General features: G+C 40.8%; 1 protein-coding gene across 1 annotated transcript in view; it reads left to right on the top strand.

Annotated features, from left to right (window-relative positions):
• The first annotated feature begins 6,323 nt into the window (after window positions 1-6,323).
• DOCK8 (dedicator of cytokinesis 8) overlaps window positions 6,324-11,825 on the top strand; it is a 91,651-nt gene continuing 86,149 nt past the window's right edge. Inside the window, exon 1 of the mRNA XM_032096208.1 lies at window positions 6,324-6,813. Within this exon, the coding sequence (XP_031952099.1) occupies window positions 6,761-6,813 (53 nt within the window). The 5' untranslated portion in view covers window positions 6,324-6,760. The remainder of the gene's footprint in view (window positions 6,814-11,825) is intronic.

Here is an 11,825-nt window from a genome sequence, read left to right as displayed (position 1 = left end):
ATGATATTCCAGTCTAAATAGTTGGCTTCTCGTTTAGTCATTCTAATTTTAACAAGCATGTGAAAGTCTGGTTTAAGAAATTATAAAATAATTTATTTAATCAATTGATTCAGCTTGTCCTTGGAAATATAACCATATTTTTTCCAACAGAAATACTTACAGTATACAGTAGTTTAGAACCAATGCATTATAAAATGCATCTTTTTGCATTCTTGTTTCAGCCACTCAGGTCATCCCCTTGTATGATGCATCCTATTTTAAAGGAAAAAATCTGATCAGCTTTTCAAAGCTGTATCTGCTAGAACCCTGCCTGATGGTAGATGTTTTTGCTGTCCTGGGACTGCACAGCTTTATATAATTCTGTTTTTAAGGTATTGATTTTTAAAAAATTACAAGATTTTCATGGCAAGAAGGCTATGGTGTAAAAGAGGAAAAAGAAAGGCATTGGGAATGAGCAGTTTTGCATTGCAGAGCATATTAAAAAATAGGTGCAAGTTATCTTTCAAAATGAGACTATTTGTAATACTGAAATTTCGGTTACATTTCAGTGAGACATCTAGTACTGGGAAAGAAAGGTGATTAAACCAGTGTTGTGGTTCTTTAAGTGGTTCTGCTTTTCATCAGCTCACATAACACTGCTCATTATTTTTCCTTTTGAACAAAATTACCTAAAATAAATACTATGGTTTCTGGGTTTTCTTCTGGTTTCTTTAAAGTTTATATTCAAATACTACAATTTTGCTGTAAGTGTTAGCTGTCCTTTCATTTCTGCTGACCCATGTAATAAAGTCTACTTTGTAAAGATAGATGTAAAACCTGCATAGTTTATTGTGGTGGCAGCTAAATGAGCATCACAAACTTAAATCTGGGTGGCAGAGTTGAAGTGTTTTATTCTAAGGTATTTGTAGACAAGATATACAACATCAGAAAACAGTGAAGTGCTGCTGGGTACCAGGAAGTTGTATCTAATTATTGCTTTAGTTGGCTGCGCTTGAAATAACGTAGTCTCTTCCCAAATACTGAAGATCTCAGTGCAAGCAAAGTCGTTTTAATGATGGACCAAAGACTGATTTTAATGTTTGACTAAAGTGTTTAAGGCTTTAGGGGAGGATTGGGAAAGAAGGCTATAACAGGAAAATAAGAAGAGCAATACTGCGACTTGCTGTTTCCTGGTACAGTAGCAAGAGGAGCATGATCTGAGCAAAACAGCAGAAGAAAATCATTGGCATTTCAATATTATGTGGAATATGAGCTTTAAAGCCTAATAGCCCTGTGAGAAGGAAGTTCCCATATGGTACTACTAGCCAGTATAGCACAATATAGTTCAGCACCTCAGAGAAAGGAATTGCAAATTCATACAATGATACCAGTTAACCTGCAAAACAGTAAGGAAACAGGTATTAAGTTCAGTTTTATGATCTCAAAATATAAGCTGGTAGACAGATGCATAACTTCAGTCAGTATGATTTGCATATTCCCCAGGGTACATTTACTTCTTTCTTGTCTGTTATCTGTTTAACTATTCCTATATTATACTATTTTTATTTTCTCATTTGTACTTGCATTGGCAGTTCCTCCTGACAACAAGACTTTATTTTTCTTTGAAGAATGTAGATTATTCATGTGTCATTTAAGAGAAGGAAGATCTTACTTCAGCCAATGCACCTGCTTTTTAACACTGCTACTTTTTATGGCTTATGTTCTCAATATGCTGTTATAAGGTGAAACTTACTGAAACTAAGAACATTAGAAAAACGGTATGGTTTACTGTCAGGATTTAAATGTCAGACCTCATCTAGCAAGTTGCCTCATTGTATGTAAGAAGATGATATCAGTAAGGGAAAATTTTGTGAGTGTTGTCTCTGCTAGAGTTTTGTTCACTGTGAAGGTGAACAAAGAAACATTTCTACTTGAGAAACTCTGATGTGAATCTGGCCAGTAGCATTTGTGTTCCTCCAGAAGAATTTGCACAGACAAGTGGAGAAAGAAGATATGCTTTCACATAGACTGTTTTTCTTCTTTAGACTCAAGTGTTCTATTAAAAAAAAAAAAAAAAGGCTGCAGAGTGATCTAAGTTCCCTTTCTTCTGTTTCACAAACACAAAAATGAAACTCAGACCTAGGAGTGACTTCTTTAAATTTATTTTTTTAAGGGAGTTCAGTATTTCATTGCCAATCTATTTAAAACATTAATAGGAATAAAAAATTACATTTATTTTTTCTGAGATTTAGCCTACTAAGTTGCATGTAACATTTTTTGTTTAGAAACAGTTTTGACTACATCACTTAGATTTTGCTGGATACAGTTGAGATCTGTGCCAGCAAAAGCACTGAACTTGATGGCATGTCAGCTTCCTTTAAGGAAGGAGTATCTAGCTGCGCTGGCTACATTACACTCTTCTAGTCAGTGATGTGGTAGGAAGGTGGAATATGAGTAAATATTAACAGGCACTGGGTGCTCCTGGCACGAATTGCAAACTGAGATCATCACAGTCTTGGTGTGAACCTCCAGATATTCTTATGGGGTAATCAAATCACATTTATTCATTGCTGAAGTTACATACCACTGGTGTTTTTTGCCAAGGATGCATACTTAATGTTATAAAAGATACTCAGAAAACTCCCATGGACATAACTCAATTGCTGGTCGACCAGCAAAGGTACATCCTCTACAAATAAGCAGGTGACACTTAAGCAGGGCTTTGTTGGGATACAGACCATGACTGTGGTGGGACATGAAGTTGTGTTTTAACAATGTTTACGGTGCCTTGATACTCTACCATGCAGTAGCATTCCTTGCAGGGATACCACTGCCACTGAAGAACAAAAAAGATGTTTGGAAATCTGTGCCTTAAAAAAAAAAAACCATCCTTGGTAGGTGATGTGTAGACATGCCAATCATTATTTCTTCTAGAGTTTCTTTAATCCCAGCCTGAAAACTCCTTCAAAACAGTATGCAGCAGTATCCGTTCTGCCCAGGCACCCATACAGAACCTGTGCTGTTGTTACCACCACTCAGCTGTTCTCTGTGGCTGGGCCTGCAGCTCTTCAGCCTGCCCAGGTACAGCATGCAACCGGCCATGGACCCAACAGCTCCCAGTCAGGTGCAGGAGGAAGACCAAAGTAGGGTGAGAGCATTTGAAGCCCAAGAGAAATTAGAGGGGAGCATAGCTTATAACTGATTCTAGGGCTGAGGTGATGAAGCAATGATTAGGACTACCATTTGGGATGTGTGTATGTGTGACAGAAGGATGGGGATAAGGAAATGGGGAATGTCAGCATGGTTTCCACTGTATCTTGTAGAACACCTAATACCAGCTACTGACATCCAAGAAGCAAGGTCTGGAAAACCACGGTCTGTTCTGAATTGCATTGTTTTCTTTAATTTTGACTTTTTGATGCCTTGACTGGAACCTGGTTTCATATAATTTTTTTAATCCCCTGACTGGAAAGATCTTGTTCTACTTCTTGTTAGAAAGGAGTATTTAGATTTCACTACCTTGTATTTAGTAGGTTGGTTTGTTGCAGGAATTCAAACGATAGTGTTGGTGTAGCAAAAAACTGGAGCACTCATTCTGACAATATTGAATTGGATAAGATAGTTTAAAAAAATCACCAACTTCTCATCTGGTAGTTCTCCAAGTTAAAACCAAGTAAACTTTCTTGATAAAAGTCCATACTTTTTTCTTATTTTTTTTCCCCCTTCAAAAAAGGTAATGTAACTGCTGACATAATAGATTAAAAGGAGTATTTGATGAGTTTTGCTGCTCATATGCCAAAGTAGGCTTCTGATAATTCAGTTCATCCAAAAAGATGAGAACTTAAAATTATCTAAGTGTTTGTTCTATATCTGCTGAATATATGTGCTGGTTTTGGCTGGTTTGGCTGGGTTTTGGTAGAATAAATTTTCTTCATGGCACTTGGTACGGTGCTGTGTTTTGGATTTGTGCTGGAAAAAGTGTTGATAACACAGGGATGTTCTTGTTATTGCTGAGCTGCACTTGCATAGCATCAAGGCTTTTTCTGCTTCTCATCCCAAACCACCAGTGAGGAGGCTGGGGGTGCACATAGAGTTGTGAGGGCACACAGCCAGGAGAGCTGACCCCAACTGACCACAGGGGCATCCCAGATCATATGGCATCATGCTCAGCATAGAAAGCTGGGGGAAAGAAGAAAGAAGGGGGCCTTATGACTGATGATATTTGTCTTCCCGAGTCACATTACGCATGCTGGAGCTCTGCTTTCCTGGGGATGGCTGAACAACCCACCTGCCCATGGGAAGCAGTGACTGAATTCTTTGGTTCGCTTTGCTTATGTGCGCAGCCTTTGTTTTCCCTATTAAACTGTCTTTGGCTTGACCCACAAGTTTTCTCACTTTTATCCTTCCAGTTCTCTCTTCCCCATCCCACTGGCTCAGAGTGTGAGACATAGTTGCCAGCTGGGGTTAAACCATGACAGTACCCTCTCTCTCAGTGTATATATATATATATATGTACTAGCCAAAACTATAAAGTTTTGGAAACTTTACTTTTGTGTTTCTCCTCAGGCATTTTTTTCCTGCATGTGGCAAAATATTTCTGAGCAATCGTTTTGTCCATGCTTACCAAGAATGTATGAAGCTGCAAAATAAACAATTGTATCATTAATAAATGGATGTATTTGTGCACATTGGTATGTTATCTGCATTTCTGCTAGCTCTATTTCTATAGCAAGACTTAGCAATCAAAGAAGGTCCTATTTCATGTCACATGAGCTACTAAAATGAAGCCTGGACTCTTTTTTTGTAGCTTCAGTGAGGTAGTGTCTTGCCAGAGCCAGTATCTGTGGCATTCAAAAGTTTTTCTTGTCACCAATACATGTCAGACCACAGCTACATATCAGTGATTTGTAACTAAGTGATATTTAAGTTCAAGTTACATGTAGGTAAGTGGCCTTAGCTTTATCTTGGTGACGTAAAGACAGGATGGGTGTGGCAGTTAAGTTCCATGCAATAAAGTGTCCAATTTATTCTCCCAAAGCAAATATTTGTTAGGTAACAACATCCTATTAATAGTAGTTTTAGTATTTTCTTTCGTGAGTTTCTTTGAACTATTTCAGGTCTTGTTCTGCTGTAGATCCTTGTGGGTTTTTTTCCAAAAAGATACCCATATTTGTTTCAATTTTTGACTTTTTGTTTACCCCTGTTTCTTTTTTCTTAAACCTCTTCAGCATCTCTACATTTCCCTAGGGGCCCTTAGCCAGAGGTTAACCTAGAGATTAACATTCATATTTGAGACCACACATACTTAACAGTACTCTGAAGAATGGTGAATCCTACAAAGAAAAAGGTAATTGTTAGTAGAAAATTTTAGGCCTTCAGTGTTTGACAGTCTTCTGTTCCTTGCCTCATATCCCACTGTTTTCCTCTAGATTCCCTCCAGCTTACTGGGAATGGAGAGATAGGCTATGACTGCCTTCCAGTAGGTGAATCCTAATGTTGTTGCCATCAAAGCACAGATTTAATAAAAACAAGACAACCTAAAACTGAATTGCCTCTACTACCTCAGAATTCATCTGTAGAAACCATGTTTGGCTTTTGTTTCCCCTTTCAAATGAAGGGTGAGTTCTCCTTATCCGCAGAAGCCATGAAAACTGCATCAAGGCAGAAAGAAAAATATCCATCAGGAAACATAATTTTGTAACACAACCACGAGATACTTAATAAAAATGGCCTTTTCTAAAAGCTGACCTGTAAGTGCTGGTAAACAGAACACCAGTGAGGCCTGCTTTGTGCCAAGCTGAGCTGGTATCTGGTGTTGGTACCTGTGAGTTTTTCTTACACATACAGTTTAGGTGTACGGGAAACATAGATCCTGAGTGCACATGTGTACTGGCAAAATACTGTGCCAGGTAAAGAGCTGACATGTACTTACCTCTTACAACTTGCTGTCCCTCCGTGCCAGAACAGCTCCATCCCTGCTCCAGGTGAGGCCGAAGGAAGGCCCCTGGCTATCTCTGATGCCTGAAGGCAGCGGGCGCGGTTCTGCCCTGCTCCGAGCAGCCCTACTCAGGCCTGCCCCGCCTGATCCTGCCTGGCAGGACGGGCTGGATCCTCGGCACCCGGGGCCGGTCCGGCTACGGCGGTGGCCAGCGGTCCGCAGCGGTACCCGCTACTTCCTCGCCCGCCCCCGCAGAGCAGCGCTCGACCCCCGGCGGGTGTGTGTATGTGTGGGGGGTGTGGTGGGGCGGAGGGGGAGGTGTCTGACACTCGCACTGCGGTTTCCAAAAGAAAAAGGTCGTGAGGGATGCGCAGAGATTCGCGCAACTGTGCGCGTTCAGATGGACACGGTGCCTTCCCTTCCTGTGCGTGCCTAAGCGCTTGCCTCGCCCGCTGCTTTCCTCCAAAATGCCCACGGGCTCGGGGTTCGCCTCTGTACAAGAGGGAAGGGAAGTTCCTGCTGTCCCCCAGTGCCCGTGGGCGCCCCGGCCGAGGCGTACAGCCGGCGGAAGCCCCCGGGACGCTGGGCTGGGCGCTGCTGGTGGTGGGCCAGACGCGGCAGGGCGAGCAGCCTGCTGTGCACTAGGACAGATCCCTCCCACTCCGGCCAATTTCGGTGAGGAAGGTGAAATGCGGAAGTTGCCACCCAGAGCTGTCAGTGGATCGTCGGGTTTTTAGCCCGGAGCATGCAATTAAGAAAAATAAATAAATGAAATAAAGCCGCCCTTCGTGCGTACAGCCAGCCTCGGTCCTCGGCAGCCGCCACCCGCGGCTGCTCGCCCGTATGGCGACGTTACCTGCCGCAGACAGGAGGGCGTTCGCCCTGAAAATCAACAGGTAAGCAAGCACCTTTCCTCGTACCCGGCAACTATCCCTCGCCAGTCTTATCCCGGCCAAGGGAAGCGCGCGGGCGGCGGGAGCAGGGCGGCACGGCTCCTCCCCTGGAGACCCCCGGGGCGGAGAGCCATCTGAGAGCTCCCGATAGCCGGGCAGCCAGCCTTCGACGGGCATCGCTGCCCGCCGCCCGCTGCGCCTGCGGGAGTTGCAGACCCGGGCTGCACTTCTGCTGTAAGGTTTGCCCTGATGAAGCGTACTCCGACGAAACCGGCTGTGGGTCCGTGTCCTCTGGCAAGGAGGTGACGTCCAGTCTCACCCCATTTGTTCCCCATCTGTTCTGTCCGAAGAAGTCCCGAATTCTTTGGAGGGTCTGCTCAGTGTCGACGGGGCAGGAGATTGGGGTTCCCCTTCACAAGAAGTGGCAAAATTACGTGATCCCTCTAAATTAGCACTCCTGGGAAATGATGAGTTTATGTAGGGCATCAATACTGCAATGACATACATCCCTGGGATTTTTTTTTTTTTTTTCCATTCTTTCATCTATGAAAAGGAAAATCCCCCGATGACTGAAAATATCTCTACCTCCCACATTCCCTCCCTGAACCAAATAAATTAGAGTTCAGCTGTTGGAACACCATACTCTTGAGACTAAACTTGCTGTCTGATAGACTTTGGTGTCTTTTCCCAGGGAAGTACTGACTCTTAGTTGGACTGTGCTCTGTGGTGACAGTAAGAAACCAAGACAATTATTTTGATATTGTTAGGTTAAAGGAAAAAACAGGCCTCCTTTTCAAGAGTGTTGTCATCTGAGACAAAAACTGTGTTTCCAGGGTGTTGATCTAAGTACCAGGTACCCGAGTTTGCTGACACATAAAAGAACAAATAGGATAATGGCAATATAAACTGAGGATAAGTCTCTGTGTCAGAGAGAAAAGTATGCAGAGAAACTCCACCTCCTCAGCAATTTGTTGGAAGACATGGGGTTTGCAGTCAGGGAGGATAAAATTAGCTCCTCTGTGATGTGCCTTTCTCATGGCAGAATATGCATAAGCGTACCTTTCTGTATCCTTTGGGAATTTATTTTAAGTTTATGGTGGAATATTCACAAGAGTGAGACACTGTATTTGGAGGCCATCAGATGAGCAGCTCATGAGAGGATCCTACCACAATTCCTGATCATTTGGAGACTTGCTTGAACAGAAATCATAACTAGCTGATATTTACAGGGTTTGAGTTATTTTCTTACTTCCTATTTTTAGGGTCAGCTTTTTGGCAGCTTTCCCTAGCTGTGGTGATGGTCACTGTTCATCTCTATGACTAAAGCCTTACAAAGTGGTGGACTCATAACAATTAGTTCAGCTTCATTTCACAAAGGTTTACAAAAGTTTTGCTAGTAAGAACTGTTGTGAAATTAAATTACTGTTATAATTTTTTTTCATTTCTTTTTCTTTTGAATCAATAGTGAGATATTCGGTATTTTTCATAGCAAGTTAAATGTTGAAATGTATTATAAACATATTCTGAATATGATTCTGATTTAACAGTTTGCCTTTTTATTTTGTGAGCATGGATAGTCTCTTTTACACTTACACTTTATTCTCTTTTATCAGTACAGTAGATACTTTCTAGAAGGGTATTTTCTTTCCCTTTCTTCAAAAGGAGCAGGACATTTTTACATGATTCCAATGCAGTTTGTTCTGCTGACAGAAGAGTGGTAGATATTCGCATGAAGCATTTTTTATGTGGTGTTTGGATTTTTTTTAAGTAATTTTCAAAATCAGAGGAATAATAGGTCAGTGTGTTAGCTTTCTTGACTGTACACAAAAGGCTAATTTACAGCTGTAAAATTTTGTTTCTTTCTCTTTAGAGTTCATGACTTCTTCAAATTGCAACTTGTAGTGAAAGTTGGACATTACTAACAAGGCATCATTTACAGGAGTTAGTACATTGCCTCTATAGTTACATTGCATTCACTACAAATTTGCATGCAAAACGCTGCACTTTTTTTCTCACTCTTTCTCCTGCCAGTGATTTATGTAAACTATATACTGTTTTTATGAGGACCACCAGAATTTTAGGCTCTGTTGTGCCTAAGCATCAGCCACCTCCCTGCTACTAACATAAGGTGTACCCTGGTGTGTTTGGTGAGCCATGATAGATATCTGACCAACCCTACGAACTCTGTTCTGTTAAAAATTAGCTATAACATGATACAAAATGTGTTAGTGGTCTCATTTTGATTTAAATTTAGTGTGAGTTCATGGGCACTGGAGTTGCAGATGTTTCAGGAACATGACAAGCAACACATTTGTTTAGAGCTAGGTCAAACTTTAAAAGCAGGCCTTCAAATGCCTTGAAACTCTTGTATGCAACCTGCCCACGTAACCATGTTTTCCTATCACTTAATTCTTCCTTCCACTCATCTGGTGTCTGTTGCCCCAACCTGTTGCTTCCTGCCTTTTTTAATCCTGCAAAGACTTGCACATATGTTTTTAATGCATGTATGTGAGTAGTTCCTTCTGTTTTAATAGGATAGGTTTTATGAATAATAATGTTCATTTAATATGTAAAAGTGAAGGAAAAAATTTTAGTGTCCCTCAAGTTAGGCAGCTGGAAGTCAGCATGGGACACAGAAAGCCATATCATCCTTGCTGAGTTTAATTCGAGATAGTAATTAGAAGATATCTGGATTGTGCAATTTAAGTGTGTCTACTTTCTAATCACGGTATTTATACCCAGGAATCAAGTAAATTGAAAAATAATTTTGTAAACCACTGAGGAAAAAACAACTCACCATTGCTAGAAATGTGGGCTCTAATATGTACCAGCTGAACAGTGTATGTTTCAGAGACCAGAAAAGCTGAATTTCAGTCAGTTTGTCTCAGTGTTAGAATAAACACAGAAGAGATTTTCTATTATTATTTTTTTTTGTTTAGCTAGTGCAATTTACTGACTTATCTTTCACATAGGTCTTGCAGTAGTAGTTACTTGTTTTGCCTTCAAGTGAAGAAAATTGTGCTTTAAGCACCTACCTGGGGCCCTGGTCAACAATGGTATACATTCAAAACATTTCAACACACAAATTGCAAAACAGAAGGGTATCAAGAACAGCAATACAGGTCCATAACATATCACTTAACTTTCAGTCATGTGACTCTTGCAATTAGAAACCCTCCCAATAGGCATACTCCTCAACTGCCTCTCCAGACAACTGTTGTCTGAATTTCACAAGTATTACATAAGAAATTTTCAACATTCATTTTTGTAATTTCATTTCCTTGTCTCTGAAATTTCCCAGTTGTGAAACAAAGTTAGCTTTTCCTGTTCTAATTTTAAGATGTGCTTAAGGATGAGTTTACATGCATAGACATATTAAAAAGAACAACAAACCCACACTACCAATATTAAAGGAATAATTTAGCTAAAGATTTCAAATTTTTAAAAGCTTACATTAAAAGTCACACTCGTACAAAATTCTCAAATTGTACCAGGAGTTCCATTTTACATTAATGATGAAAATACATTTAAATTATTTTTACCTTAAAGGAAAAGGTCAGCTTAAATCTTATATTGTACAGAGTTTCAGGTCTGAAGACCCATAAGAATTTACCCTAAATGACAAAGGGTGTTGTGGAAGAGTCAAGTACAGTGCAAAAATTATCTTAGTGGCAGAACAGATAATTTCCTATATACTATGATAATAGATTTCTGTTCAATGCAACCCCTTTATGGGCCTGAGGCTGTCATCTTTGGATTGAATTTCAATAAAGCCCTAGTTATATGGCTATAATAAGATGTTAATTACTTTAAAGCATTGACCAGACTCCATTGTATACACTCAGCTATTTATTTTAATTATTTTTTTATTTTCACAAACTCTGAATATATAAAATAAGCTGCAGAGAGGACCTCAGTCTTATGTATGTAAAATAGGTTTCTGTAGTAAATATAAAAATCTAGTGTATTCATGCATACGTGTGTGAAATGGTAGTGGTTTTGTATTTGGTACACAGAACATGAAATGTGACAGTTTAAAAAGTAAGATGTATGTATTTCATATGTTAGGTATAGCAATGTTAGTAACAGTTTATAGTAAATGGGCATTTTTCTAAGACTTCCATAAAAATAAATGAGATTATTCTTTTAAATCCTTGGGACAATTACATGGAGTTCATGTGTACAGGATATAAAGATCAGGTTTTCATATTAGATCTCTAAAAAGGTTTGCATTGGAAGGGACCTTCAATGATGATGTAGTTCCAAACTCCCTGTTACTGGCACAGACATCTTTCACCAAATCAGGTTTTTCAGAGCCCCAACAAACCTGGCCTTGAACATTTCCAGTGATGGGGCATCCACAGCTTCTCTGGGCAACCTGTTCCAATGTGTTACCACCTTCATAGTGAAGAATTTCTTCTTACTAGCTAATCTAAACCTATCCTCTTTCACTTCAAAGTCTTTCTCCCTTGTTGTGTCACTACAGGCTCCTGTAAAGAGCCCCTCCCCTTAGTTCCTGCAAGTCCCCTTTAGGTACTGGAAGGCTGCTATTGGGTCTTCCCAGAGCCTTCTCTTCTCCAGGCTGAACAAATCCAACTCTCAGCCCATCTTCGCAGGAGAGATACTTCAGCTCTCCTCTGGACTCACTCCAAGGGGTCTATTTCCTTCCCGTGCTGGGACCCCAGAGCTGGATGCAGCACTGCAGGTGGTGTCTCAGCAGAGCAGAGCAGAGGGGCAGAATCCCCTTCCTCGCCCTGCTGCCCATGCTGCTTTGGATGCAGCCCAGGACACATTTGACTTTCTAGGCCTTAGCACACATTGCTGGGTCATGTCCAGCTTTGCATTCATCAGTACCCTCAATTCCTTCTCTGAACAACTGCTCTCAATTCATTCATCTCTCCATCTGTACGGGTCTTGGGCGTTGCCCTGAACACGTTCAATGCCTTGTGCTTGGCCTTGTTGAACTCCATCAGGTTCATATGAGCCCAGTTCTCAAGTCTGTCAGGGTCCCTTCC

The sequence above is a fragment of the Corvus moneduloides genome, chromosome Z, assembly GCF_009650955.1.
Source record: "Corvus moneduloides isolate bCorMon1 chromosome Z, bCorMon1.pri, whole genome shotgun sequence".
Taxonomy (NCBI): Eukaryota; Metazoa; Chordata; class Aves; order Passeriformes; family Corvidae; genus Corvus; species Corvus moneduloides.
Note: the sequence above shows the minus strand (reverse complement) of the source record. Positions and strands in the feature narration are given on the sequence as shown.